The sequence below is a fragment of the Gossypium arboreum genome, chromosome 4, assembly GCF_025698485.1.
Source record: "Gossypium arboreum isolate Shixiya-1 chromosome 4, ASM2569848v2, whole genome shotgun sequence".
Lineage (NCBI taxonomy): Eukaryota > Viridiplantae > Streptophyta > Magnoliopsida > Malvales > Malvaceae > Gossypium > Gossypium arboreum.
The window spans coordinates 2,378,896-2,393,599 of record NC_069073.1 but is presented as its reverse complement, the minus strand read 5'-3'; the positions used below and the strand labels follow the sequence as shown (position 1 = coordinate 2,393,599).

General features: G+C 28.7%; 1 protein-coding gene across 1 annotated transcript; it reads left to right on the top strand.

Moving 5' to 3' along the window:
- The first annotated feature begins 12,499 nt into the window (after positions 1 to 12,499).
- Positions 12,500 to 13,893, top strand: LOC108459381 (NADPH:quinone oxidoreductase). Its single transcript, XM_017758741.2, has 3 exons — positions 12,500 to 12,761; positions 12,846 to 13,037; positions 13,402 to 13,893. The coding sequence occupies exons 1-3, from the start codon at positions 12,665 to 12,667 to the stop codon at positions 13,704 to 13,706; spliced, it is 594 nt and encodes a 197-aa protein (XP_017614230.1). The 5' UTR covers positions 12,500 to 12,664; the 3' UTR covers positions 13,707 to 13,893.
- The last annotated feature ends 811 nt before the right edge of the window (positions 13,894 to 14,704 follow it).

The following is a 14,704-nucleotide window of genomic DNA, read 5'->3' as shown; positions in this document are numbered from 1 at the left end:
ATTTTCTTTTAAGTTCAAAATGTCATACCATATCGAGAGAATATAATAAAAGAATTTTAATAATGGTAACAGTGAACATAATTTTTAAATTCAAAAAGTACATTTACTAAATTCTAAGTGTATAAAGATTTAGACTATATTTTAACTTAACTATAAAAATAAGATTATTAATATCACGTTAAAATTGTTCTTAAATCCGTATTGATATTACCAATAAATGTTAAGTGTCTTGGTAAGTTACATTCTACTCCTAAAAAAAATACAAATTTTAAACCTTGGAGATAATATTATTGGAAGACAACTATAAATCCGAACATGAACAGTATAATGAACATAAAAGATATGTAAAAATAAAAATAAAAATAAAAATTGCGTCACTGTTATTACTATTATATACTTAAAAAGTTAAGTTATTTTTAAAATATATAAAAATTATAAATCCCAAACGTAAAATAAATATAAAAATATATAAACAACATCTACGAAATATATGATCCACATTTTCTAAATCCGTTTTACAGAGACAACAATTAAACTCTATATCAAGTCCCTTTCCATACAAAACGCGGGATGTGCTCAAGCAATTGAAAAGCAGAAGCTAAAAAAAGAAATGAGTTCGTTCAGGCACCGGAAGTTTCCAAACCCATCAACATCTGTCCTTCCAAACATTACTACTGGCATAAAAATAAAAATACACCCTATTTTCATTAATGATGATGATGATGATGGGATATAACGTGAGCACATTAAATGAGCGGTGAGGGAATGTGAGGTTCCCACTTCATTTTGCTTTGGCCGACACTTTGTCGCCTGCTGGCATGCATCAGAATTGAAGCTTTAAAAGATTATCATATCACTTCCATGGCTTTCTTTTCTTTTCTTTTTTACATGCTTATTCAAATTAATCACGAGCTGATTTATATGCATTAGTTTTAAGTCCTTAGGGAAAAAATTATTTTATTGAGCCTCTTAATCATCCTCTAAAAAATCAATTAGTCATTTTATTAATGGAAATCATTAATTAATTAATTTGACTGTTATTTTTGTTGACGTGATAAATGATATAGATGTAATATGTTGACAAATGATGTAGATGTGACCTGTTGATATGTAATGTTATGTCGGTAAAAATTTTAAAATTATATGTTGATGTGTATATATCCAAAATGAATCTGGACAACTATTTGTTTAGATTCATTTGAATCTTATAAAATTATTAATTTTTTAAAATGAGTATAAAACTATTAATTTTTTAAAAATTATAAAAATATTAAAAATTTAAAAATGTTATAGAAATTTGAATATTTAAAATTATAAAAATAAAAATATATTAATAATTTATAAAATTATAACAAATTGATAAAAAAAGTGCCATGAAAGAAATCAAAATTATGAAAGGTTGTAAAAATTGAACAGAAGTCATGATAGAATTCAAAATGAAAAAGGTGCTATGCAGTCTTCCTTATAAAGAGAGGTGAGAGAGAAAGATAAGCCAAAGAAAAGGAAAAGAACAACGAAAATATAAAGTATACATAAGGAAATTAACTATTGATATTTTTATAAATTATAATTTTTAATTATTTTTTATAATTTTTTACATATTTAAATTTTATTTTTTTTATAATTTCTTTTTAAATTATAGTTTTACACTCATCTTGAATGAATTTGATCAAATGGTTATCCAGATTAGAGGTGTGCATGGGTCGGGCTGGATCACGCCCAACTGAAAATTTAGGCCCATTTACTAGGTTCGGGCCCAGCCCGGCCCAACAAATGGGCCTAAATTTTGCCCAAACCCTACTCGAATAAAAATATTAAAATCCGGGCTCGACCCGGCCCGCCATATTAATTTTTATATTATTTTATATAATTTTAAAATATATATAAGCCACCAAAATACTAAAACATCAAATAAATATTTCTCAACAAATTGAAAATAAATTTTAAAAAATATGTATACTTAAATAACACTAAAATATATGCAACTTAACAAGTAAATGTTTCTAAAATAATAATAAAATGAACAAATATATTTAAAGTAAGAAAAAATTAACAATAAAATAAGTTTTATACAATATCCAAACAATAACAACAAAAATAGTAGCAACATAATAGTAAAATAGTAGCAAAATAGGGAGAAAACAATAAGAAAATAATATTTTAAAAAAATTGTCATGTAGTGAATTCGGGCCGGAGCCGGGCAAAAAATGCTTTACCCGAGGCCTAGCCCGTTTTTTAAACGGGCCTTTTTTTTTGCCCAAGCCCATTTTTCAGGCCTATATTTTTGCCCACACCCTCCTACATTTCGGACGGGCCTTCGGACCAGGCCGGGTGGCCCGACCCATGCACACTTCTAATCCAGATTCATCAAATAGCTGTCCAGGTTCTTTCTAGATATATATATTAATTTAAAAATAATTTTTAAATTTTTTACTAATGTGGCATGCTACATTAGCACAGTTTGACATGTCAACGTGCCGTGTTAGCATTGTTTGTCACGTCAACAAAGTTAATAGTCAATTTAGTTAATTGATAATTTTTGTTAATAAAATGATTTAGTTAATTTTTTGGAGAGTCAGAAAAATTGAATAGAATTAATTTTTTCTCTAAAAGCTTAATTGCATTTTAAACTTTTACTGAAAACCTTTTTAACATGAAGTCTTAATTTTAAATATTTACTTACATTGAAACTCGTATATTGACATAATAATTAAGATGTTTACCATTTCAAATATAATCTAAATTTAAATAATGTCAGATTAAGGATTGATTCTTTTATTATAATTCATAAAAAAAATCCACTTACATTAAGCTTTTTAAGAAATGATTTATATATTTATTTGATTTTCCTATTATTTTCATATTTTATTTAACTTTGGATTGTCTTGAACGAAATCATATCAACTGGAAATATTGTATGGGCAGAAAAATTTGATGGAAGAACAGAGAAATCTAAGTTAAAAGCACAGGCGCTTTTCCATTATTATCTTTTTAGTCTTTTTGTGAAGTGGTCTGTTTTGTCTTTTGCGACAAAATTTCCAAAGTTCCAAGAAAAAAACATAAGAAATTTTTATTTGAGATTTGGAGTCTATTAGGTTTAAGTAATTTCCATTGAGGTGCTCATCAAACGCTTCCGATTGAAAGATATAGAGTCTCCGGAGGGCCAGCTCGCAAAGCTTCAGCACCTCTCTGCTGTGAGTGAATACAGATCCCGTTTTGAGGCCATCACCAATCACACCATGTATTAAAACAACAGTGTTGATTCATAAGCCCACCGAGTTGGAGGTTGCCATCGGCTTGGCCCAATTGCATGAGAAGGGGTCTCTTAAGCCTTCCATGGGCAATTAGCAAACCGCTTTTGCCTACCCCAAAATCCCTACCATCCCCTTCTCTTCTTTTTCGACTACACCAGTGGCTGCGCAAAACCTAATATTATTTTTGATGATTTGTAAATATACTTAAAGAAAAATTTCTTTCAAATATTATTATTTTAATAAATAACAATTGTTGTAGGCCAATTTTAGCCCATTTACATCAAAACCCAATTTAATCTTACCTAACCCACCAAAATTAAACCCAAAACCCAAAATATTAACTACCCAAAGCCCAATTTTCATCAAAACCCCAATGGCTCAAACCCTAAGCCCAAATCAAAATAAAAAAACCCTAGCCCATAATCTAAACTTTTCTCAACTAAATCTTAGCCTTTCCACCACCAACTCCACTAGCCACTCTTTTTCCACCATCAACTCCACTAGCCACACCTTTTCCACCACCAAATCCACTAGCAACACTTGCTCCATTACCTACTCCACTAACCACACTTGCTCCACCACCACTTGTACCTACAAATGAAGACATAAACAATAAAAAAAATATTTTGTAAATGGCTATATAAGCCTTCTCATATTTTGTATATGGGGGGATGTTTTTTGGGAGAGTTTTTGGGAGAGAAAGTTATTGTAAAGGATTTTTGGAAAGGTTTCTTTTTAAAGTAATCAAGGAGAAGAGTTATTGTAAAGGCTAGTTTTTGGTGAAGCTAGTTTTTTTTTTGGAGATTAATCAAAGATCAAAGCAAAAGAGGTTTCTTTGTCTATTCTCGTTTTAAGTTCTTTGTTTGCTTATCGTTTTTTCTTTCAATCTTATTTTGTTTCTTTTATCCGAAAGTAAAAATAAAGGAGGAAGCTTATCCATTTTACCAAAAAGTTTTTTGAGGTCCCATTGCAGTGTATGGTATGGTGTAGGCAATTTTACGCATGACGATCCGTGACCAGGACGGTGGTTGGCCTTGTGGTAAAATCACCCACCTCTCCCTCTCTCTCCTTTTTGTTATTATTATATTTCTTAATATTATATTATATATTCTTTTAATATATTAGGTATATTTTAAATTCTATATTACGTATATATATTATACTATTTAATGTATATATCTTTAATATTATATTATTTATATATATATTTTTTTACATGTTATCTTATGTATATATCTTAACTATATTATGTATGTATTTTTAACACTATATTATGTACATATTTTTAATATTATCACGTATTTATTTTTATATATGTACATATTTATGTAGTATTATTAATAGTATTATTTTTTAAACATCATTATTATTTCTAATATATATATATTATGTACATTTTTATTTCTATTTTATTTTTATTTGTCAATATTAATTATTATTATTCTAATATTTTGATATTTTAATATTTTATATATTATATATTTTATTATTCACATCATTATTAGCATTTTTTACAATAATATTCTTGGATTTTTTTACTATCATTTTAAAAACTTTTTACATTTTAATTTTAAGAATAAGGCAATGTACCGATTTTAACATTAAGTCATCGATTTCATCGCTATGTTGGGTGAAATTAATCGGCTCGTGTTAAAAACGGGACGTCCTTCTAAAAAACAAAAAAACTTGCAACTTCTCATTTCCTTCAATCGGATCATACTTAAATGTCAAATTGAATTCGTATTTTTGAAAATCAAGACAACATGTGTTTAATAAGATACCAATTTTGGGCGTCGCGAGGGTGCTAATACCTTCCTCGCGCGTAACCGACTCCCGAACCCTAAATTTTCTCTGGATTTTAACGTAGACCTAAACTCAGCCTTTTATTTGTTTTAATAAGAGATCTAATAGGTGTCCGATCACACTTAGGAAAAAGGATCGGTGGCGACTCCCTGTTTATTTCAAAAATCAAACGTCAAATTTCAAACTTTTTTTCAATAAATCGCCACAATTAGCGACCAAGCTAAGCTAAAATTTTTACGTCGCTACAACAATAATTTAATTTATAAATATTTCAAAATTAATAAATTAAGTTAGAAATTTTATATAATGAAATAAATACCGAAACTAAAACCTACATATACCAAAAATAAATATATTTTTATAAAGTAACTATTTTATTAATTATAATATTATATAATTAACTTATTATTGTTAAAAATTAAAGTATAAGATTATTAATTTTTATTCAAATTATTCAAATTAAATATGAATTACAAATTTCAACAAAAAGAAATCTAATTTTAGTGGTGAAATTGAATATAGAGTTAAAATATAGTGGTAAATTTACAAACTATGGTAGCTACATGCAAATTTGCACATTAACCCCAAAATACTTGTGCAAAAAATAATTATATATTTGAATAGTTTTAAATTATATATAAAAATTCCAATAAAATTTAACACTAATTTATATATGCAAAATTTGAATATAAAAATAATTAATTTGAATTTTTAAAATCGAATATATAAAAATTAGATATATGAAAAATCATTTTATTTTTTTTATAATTTTTCAATTCTTTTAGAATTTTAAAATTATTTACAATTTTTTACAATTAATATATGTGACACGTGTCATCTCCTAATGGGTGTCGTCAACTAAGTAGTCAAATCAATTAACTAATGATTTACATTAATGAAGGATTTAGTTGACTTTTTTTTTTGCATTAATGACTTAATAGGGTGAATTTTTTTAAGGGCTCAATTAAAATTTTTTCATTTTTCCTAACAGCTTTTTGACTCTTAAACCTAAAAATTATGAAAATCATAAAATATATATTAAAATGACGTAAAAATCTAAAAAATCATTTAAAAATAATAAAATTAAAAATATGAAAAATTTTGTCAAAATAGTAGATTACACATATAATAGGATCAAAATATCATACGTTATTTAAGCTAAAATGAAATATGATAAAAATATATATATGTAATAATATTTGATACACTATCGGGGTAATTTTAGACTCCACAAGCAAGTTAGGAAGTTGACAAGTGTCCTATAATCTTCAACTTTTAAATGGAAGGATAAAGGCACTTTAACACGCTCGATCTCACATCATCTTGTGTTGGTAACAATACGATGTCAACCGAGCTAAGACTCAATCAACAAAAATAGTTTCAAAAAATTTATAACAAGACAAAATGTAAATATAAAGACACATGGACAAAATCTAATAAAACATAGAATATTAAAAAAACTAAAAAACTATTTCTTTTCCAAAATTGAACTTAGAAAAAAATGTGAAATTTATTAGAAAAATTCATATTCAAAATCAACTTGGAAAAATGCACATCCAAGTTTACTCCATCAAAATTCAAAAAATTAAAAATTTATTTTTAAATTATTATCTTTAAAATTAAATATATAAAATTATTTAAAATTCTAGTCTAAAATGAATTTGGAGAAATAGATGCCTATATTCATAAAATAGATGCCTATATTCATAAAAACTTAGGTATTCATTTGTCCAATTTCATTATGGATTAGAGCTGATCATGAACTAGGCGGCCCGGCCCGACCCGAAAGCCCGCCCGAAAAACGGGAGGGTTTGGGTAAAAATATAAGCCCGAAAAATGGGCTTGGGCAAAAAAAGAGGCCCGTTTAGAAAAGCGGGCGGCTTCAAAGAGTTTTTTTCGGCCACCCCTACCAATTATATATTAATATATTTTTATTTTATTTTAATCATTTTAAATTTTAATATAACCATTTTTTATTATATTGTCAATTTGTGTATTGTTTTAAGAATTGTTTTAGTATCATTTTATTTGTTTTAATATTTGTTTTATGTTTTTAAATATATTTGATTTATTATATTTTTAAATTTTTTATTTAATGAAATAAGCAAAAAAATTAATATGGGTTGAGGCGGTTTGGGCTTAGCAATTTTATTTTGAGCCGGGCTAGGATAAATTTTTAGACCCATATTTGGGCCGGGCCCCGACCCGACCCATGATCACCTCTATTATGAATGCACATTTTTTTACTAATTTTATAATTCCATAATTTTTTATAAATTTTATAATTCTTTATAATGTTATAAATTTCTTTATTTTATAAATTTTTAATATTTTATTGTTTTTATACAATTAAATTATTTGACAAAATCCAAGCTTAAAAACTAATATGTACTAAGAAAAAGTACATAAACTCAGTTGAGAGGTTTCCAAAGTCAATAACTAAATATTACTTTATTTTGGGTTAAATATAAAATTGATATTTGAATTTGTTTATTTCTCCCATGTTAGTACTTAAGGATTTTTTGTCCTTAGATTGATATCTGAATTTTTTCTCCGTCAATTAGTTTAATACTTTTTTTTAACGTCGTTAAATTTGAAATAGGTGGTAGAATAAAATTTTGACATGTGACACAATGACATCATCATAATGTCATAATTTTAAAAATATATTAAAATTAATAAAATATTTTTAAAAATTATTTTCATTATTTTCTTATTTCTTTCCTTTTTCCCTATTGTTTTTTCTTCTTCTTCCTTCTTCCTCTTGTCACTTTGCCTTTTTCTCTTATGGGTTCTTTCAGCATTTTTGGATTGCTTTGAAAAGAAATTTAAGAACATTTCTAGGTTCATTTATTCTCTTATTCCTTCTTTTTTTTCGATAATTCATTTCTTACTTTGCCTTTTTCTTTTATGGGTTCTTTCAACATTTCTGAATTGCTTAGAAAAGAAATTTAAGAACATTTTTAGATTCATTTTTTTCTTCTTCCTTCTTCCTCTCATCACTTTTTTTTTTTCTTTTTGTTTTCTGGGTTCATTCAACAGTTCTAGGCCATAACATTAAAACAATAAAAAATTGTTGGGTTCATTCAACATTTCTGTACTGAAAAGAAAAATTACAAAACTCATCAATCCATTAAAACACAAAATCTAGAACACCCATCAACTCATTAAAAAAATCCAGAAAAGTAACACCAGTAACAAAACCCATTAAAAAATTAACATAACAAACAAAATTCCAAATGCTGAGAAACAAAAAAAAATGATGAGAAACAAATCAAAACCAAGACTCATTTCAAGTTTTTGGGTTTTTAAGATTTAAGCCACAGTCAATAAATTCAAATAGTCAAGAAGTTGGACGCGGTGAGGAGAAGCCATGATCAAAGTTCCATGATTATTCAATGGTGGTGGCTCAGTTTGACGTTAAAGAGTAGCGGCAGTGAAGTGACGACTAGAGACTTTAAAAACAAAATTAAAGTAGAAAAAATAGGAGTAGAAGCAGTAGAAAGAAAGGAAAATTGTTCTGTACTTCTCCGATCGATGAGGAAACTGAAACAAGCGATGATGGCATCGGAGCAAGGTGATCGGTGGAGGACAATCCCAATGGATAAAACTAGTTGAATTAAATTTATCGATAGAACTAGTTGGATTAGCTGAAAATAGGTGGTTGATCTCGTTAATAAAGATTTTTGTTTTGACTTAATGCATATTTTAGCTCTTAAAAGTATATTGTTTTTTACACTTTAGTCCTTAAATTCATATTTTATAAGGTTGTGTTTTAAATTTTTATATATATATTTTATTATTTATTAGAATTTTGGAATTTTTAATAAGTTTTATAATATTTATAATTTTTTACCATTTTCTTATAGTTTTATAAATTTTTCTAAACATTTTTAATGATTTTATTAAAAATTAAAAATTAAATCAAGGATTACCGCGTGACACCATCTAATGAAGATGTCAATTGATTTATGTGGTTAAAGATGAAATGAGAGACTTATTTTTTTTTAATTAATGAAAAGGGCTGAATTGAAATTGAAATAAGTCGAAAAACTTAATTAGGATATAAGCTTAATAAATATATAAAAAATCTTACTCTTTCCCTGTCATTTTACTCACTTCTTCCATATATTCCAGATAGGAAACTCATCCTACCAAAACCGCTTTGGTTCAAAAGCTCAAACTGCGCAGCAGTCTTTTATGAATAAACTGGTCAAGAGTTTTAGCCTAAAACATTGGTTCAAAAGGCTAATCTGTTAAAAGTAAGGCAGTCAAAGTAAAATGACATCCATGGTCAACATTAAATAATACGTGGTAATTTATGATTTTCTTTTTGGGTATCATTTAAATCTATTTTATAATTCATATTCAAGTTTATGATTATTTTTCTTAATAATGTCATTTTAAAATTTAAATTTAAATCTCTTCTTAATAATGTAATGTATTTTACTATTATACCTAACACTTGATGATAGCTAAAAAATATTATTAGCAAGGAAGGCGGCTCCCGGAGATAAGCCACCAATCACCGACACTAATAGAATATAGTTGCTCAGCAATATATATTATATCTGAATAAATGAGTATGAAACTTGGCTTCTAGCTTTTGGGGTTAAGTTGGAGTAAGTAAACAAATAAAGGGAACCAAATTATAAATAATAAAAAGATGTTTCCCCATTATAAGATGTATGAGAATGATGATGGGGGTTCACTGTTTTGATATATAATCATGTATATGGCAGCCAGTAGCCACCTTCATGGCGGCTTTCTAATAATTTCCTTTTCATTTTCTAAACAAAATTGTATCCTGGACATGACTTTTATAGAGGACGGCTTTGTATTATTAATGAAATGAAAACATTCCAAAATGAGGGCAAGAGCTGTTTGACACCCACTCACACATTTCATTTCCTGATCTCATTATATGGTCGAAATAAACAGAACCTATAGCAGCAGTTTGCCAACAACAGCGGAAGCATCCCTATGTAGTTTGGGACAAGTCTCTTAACATTCGAATGGCTTTTAAGCAATTTCACTCCGGTATGACATTTTGCCATCCTTTGCCATTAATCAACATGGAACCTAACCTAATCCCTAGGGTTTTACGCCTTATTTAGTGTTGTTTAAAAAAAATATACTTTTGAAAGGGAGAAATTAACTTTTCTCTATTAAAAGTGTTTAATTATTTTCACCCTTTTAACAACACGATATTTTTCTTTTTTTCTTGATGTTTAATTATAAATATGTTAAAATTATTAATTAAAAATAAAAATATTTTTAAAATAATACAAATGTGTTAATATCTAATTATAAATATTTAATGTTTATATTTAATTATTTAAAATATAGTTTATATATATTCTAATTAAATTTTATAAACAATTAATATTTATTGCTTAAAAATATTTAAAATTTATATTTTATATATTAAAATATTAACAAATTATAATAAATTATTTTTATATTCTTACTAAAATATAATAATATTAACTAATTTGAATATTATTTAAATATAAGTCTAAAATTGATATTTTATTTCTCAAAATACTTTTTGACACAATACTAAACACTCAAATTTTAAATCAAGAATTTTTAAAATACTTTTCAATAACACTTTTTCACGTCACTTTTTAAAGTATTTTTTAAAAGCAATACCAAATTAACCTTTAGTCACACTTGTGCATTCGATGACCATGCTTGCACATTTATTCTATAGGTTAAATTTCAAAAGTAGAAAAAGGATAGAGACTAGGAGCAGAATTAAACCTACCATCTATCATCTCTATATGACTATTATAGTTTCAAAGTGAATTCCGATTGCCGAACTCAAAGCTAAATTAAATACTTTGCTTTTCAACTGTAAATTATATTAATGAGTTACTTTTTTGACTATTTATAAAAAGTTACAAAATAATCACTTAACTATCTAATTATGGAAAGTTGACGTGGTAACTTTTAAAATAAGTATAATAACAATTTTAACCCTTAACATGTATACATTATATTAAATTACTCTTGATTCTTACTATATCCCAACCCCAACAACGACACATGGCAGGACATGGTACAACATGTTAAGGATCCCCCGTCGGATGCAACTCATTAATAATCCTCCAATTAGTACCCTTTAAGGTGATCCTCCGTTTAGGACCATCTATAACTAACCTTTCGTGGATCTTCTTGAGCCATCTTAGAAACCATCCATTATAAACCTTCTATAGGGACTATTGAGAGACCACTAAAGTGTAACAACCTCGTATAATCTTTGTTAGGAGAATGTCAAAGTAAGATCACATAGTACCACACATGGTGACAACTAACTTGTAACGACCTTGCTACCTAGTCAATCACACAAGTAGGCCTACCATTCGTATTGTCGATTACATGGCACAAGCATATAAGGGGTAACCCGTTTATATAACCCAAAGCACGAGGGACAAGGGATCCATCTTTATCCACAAGAGAAACCTAGGTATTTTTCTAGTTATCTCCTTCTTCCCCAAGAAAAACCCAAGTATCCTCATTACTTCTTTTTTCTCTCTCCTCACTCACAACTTCCTATTCCAACTCTTCGTTTGTCACAAGAGAACCGGCCCTCTAGTCACCACCACTTTCTCCTCCTTATCTCCTTCTTGTTACACACCTATATCAACTATTCTAAAAACATCGAATCCTCAATGTTTACAAATTGTTAATTTGATCCTTTTATAGTTTTACTTTTCTTTATGACCCTTTCCAATATTATCCTTCCATTTGGTTTGGTGAAAACAGTAGCAACAACAAGAAGAAGAAACAATATGACCCAAAATTTAAAAAATAACCAATTCAATTGCTTGAAAATAAAAGGTACTCCCTTCGTTAATTCAATCCAATTGCAAGTTGAACAGCTTAAAGAAAAATTAATTTTTTTTTGAGCTTTGATTTGCTTCACAATGACTAGTAGCTTAAGCTAACAAAAAATGAATTAATTACCATTGAGAGACTTTAGTCATGTGAAGTATAAGAAAAGCAATGTATTTGAGGATTGTATAGTTTAATGATAAACAATTTTTTAGCAAAATATATTTCTAATTTACACATTGTATATTAAATTATATTTTCATGTAAATAATACGATAAAATTAGGCAATGTATAAACATCGAGAACTATTTCTTTAAAAAATTAACAATAAATGATACAATGTATAAACGTTAAAGACTAAATTTTTTATCACGCCAACTTTAAAAACTACCACCCATCTTCCTATTAAGCATTTAACTAAAAAAAAAGTTAAATAATTAATTTTATAATTTTTTATAGTTTGAATGTGAAAAAACTCCTACCGGCTATCAAGATAGTTTAACAAGAAAAATGCCTTGCTTAGTTTAGGGAAAAAAAAGCATTTACTGATTATTCTATTCCCGTGGTCCAAATCTCACCATTAATCAAATCAAATTATCGAAACTAAAAAAGGAAAACCCACCAACTTCAATCGTCATCGATGAATCATTTCCCAAACCATTTCATCAATTTCCCCTGCCAAATCTCATCCTTCCACCCTCCTATATAACCCACATAACTAAGTTAACCTGAGGGAGACGAGAAAGTTGTAAGATATAAGAGCAAAATGGAAGCTGTTGTAGCATCGAAACCAGTGATTAAAGTTGCTGCCATTTGTGGGTCTTTAAGGAAAGCCTCTTACAACAGAGGCTTAATTCGAACCGGTAAATATTTTTTCAGTTTGGGTTTTGGATTTTGTTTTTCTGGGGAATATTGATTTGTTTAATTTCTTTTTCTTTTTTTTTCAGCTTTGGAGCTTACCAAGGAGTCCATTGCTGGGCTTCAAATGGAATACATAGACATTTCACCACTTCCAATGCTGGATACAGATCTGGAAGTTGATGGCAAGTTTCCCCCTGCGGTTGAGGCTTTCAGGCAGAAGATTTTGGAGGCTGATAGCATCCTTATTGCTTCCCCTGAATACAACTATTCTCTTACTGGTATCTTCATCCCCTTCCCCCAATGCTTTCCTACTTTTTATTTATTTATTTTTACTCTATCTATGGAACAGTGTCTTTAATTTTCATTTCATTAACAACTTTATATCTGCATTTGATGTATAAATCTATAACTTCTCAAATGAATCAGTCATTTATAATATAATCACAAAGTATAGGTTTATTAATTATATATGCACTCCCATCATCTCAAATATAAATCCATCCTTTATATATATATCTATATATGAAGTTGTATGGTTTGGATACTAGACAGTTTACTAGGATAGGATTTATCATTTTTAGGATTCCTTGTATACATCAAAACAGTCCATTTCACATTACTTCATTATATGCACCATTCCAGCGCCTCTGAAGAATGCACTTGACTGGGCTTCAAGACCACCAAATGTATGGGCAGATAAAGCGGCTGCCATCGTAAGCGCCGGAGGAGGCTTTGGTGGTGCGCGATCACATTATCATCTTCGCCAAGTTGGGGTTTTCCTTGATCTACATTTCATCAATAAACCCGAGTTTTACTTGAATGCGTTTCAGCCTCCGGCAAAGTTCGATAGTGATGGCAACCTTATTGACGAGGATTCCAAGGAGAGAATGAAGCAAGTTCTTCTTTCCTTGCAAGCATTTACCCTCCGACTCCAACCTAAAAACTGAGTAAACTAATCAAGTGTTTCAGTCTTTTCCCAATTCTTCCATTGTTATTGTGATGGATTACAATTTGCTGTCATTTTTAGAGTTTCTTTTGAAATGGTGTTCTTATGTACTAATAATAACAAATGCTATTTGTAAGCGTAAATAACGGTTTAAAGGTTATAGTGCAACGGAAAAGATTGAACATAAATACCTCTAGTTATTGTCTGAACCAAATGCCAAAATTCAAATGTTGTTACACCACTGTTGAGCACATCAAACCATCGATGAAGTCGTCAAATTTAGTCGTACGAAAAATTGAAAACCGTCATAGGCTTCAAGCATTCGTAAACTTCAATAGATGGAATATTTTCAGAAATTTAATTTTGGTGCTTAAGGGCCTTTAAGCTAGTTTGTATTTATAGTGGTGGTTTTCCATAAAAAACCATCAATCCCACTATCACACAAACATCCACTACCCCAAAAACAAGTAGCGGGCAACAAAAGGGGGGGGGGGGGAGGGGGGAGTGGGGCATGGGAAACGTAGGAATGACCTCACGAACCATAAGGAGTTTCAACATTTTCCCATTTGGTTCTTATTGTCTATAAAACTTAAAGCCGAAACATAATGCACGAATCATGACAAAATTCTCTCTTAGAATTTGAGTAGTATCTTTTATGTACCACAATATATTATGTCTCAACGCTTTAGCCCAAATTTCTTAATAAATAAACCCAATATTTATTCCAGGTCCAAACTTTAGTGACATTTCTCGAAATAATCAAATTAATGTGCGCACAAAATATGAGAAACATCAAACTTAACAGAGGTTCTTTATAATCGTTCTTACAACAAAAATTTACAAGGTGGGAAACGTTTCATGGTGATAACATGATCTTTAATTTTGTGTGGTGGCATGCCTTTAGTCAAACGATCAACTAACATCTGCTCAATGTTAATGTGCTCAATGATCACTTTCACTTTCTTTTCTTTAACACGTTCCCTTATGGCTAGATATTAA

Excerpts from the sequence above, each read along its gene's own strand:
- LOC108459381 (XM_017758741.2), top strand. The coding sequence starts at position 12,665 with ATGGAAGCTGTTGTAGCATCGAAACCAGTGATTAAAGTTGCTGCCATT. Across the intron at positions 12,762-12,845 it reads CAGAGGCTTAATTCGAACCG|CTTTGGAGCTTACCAAGGAG; the intron begins GTAAATATTTTT and ends TTTTTTTTTCAG. Across the intron at positions 13,038-13,401 it reads ATACAACTATTCTCTTACTG|CGCCTCTGAAGAATGCACTT; the intron begins GTATCTTCATCC and ends GCACCATTCCAG.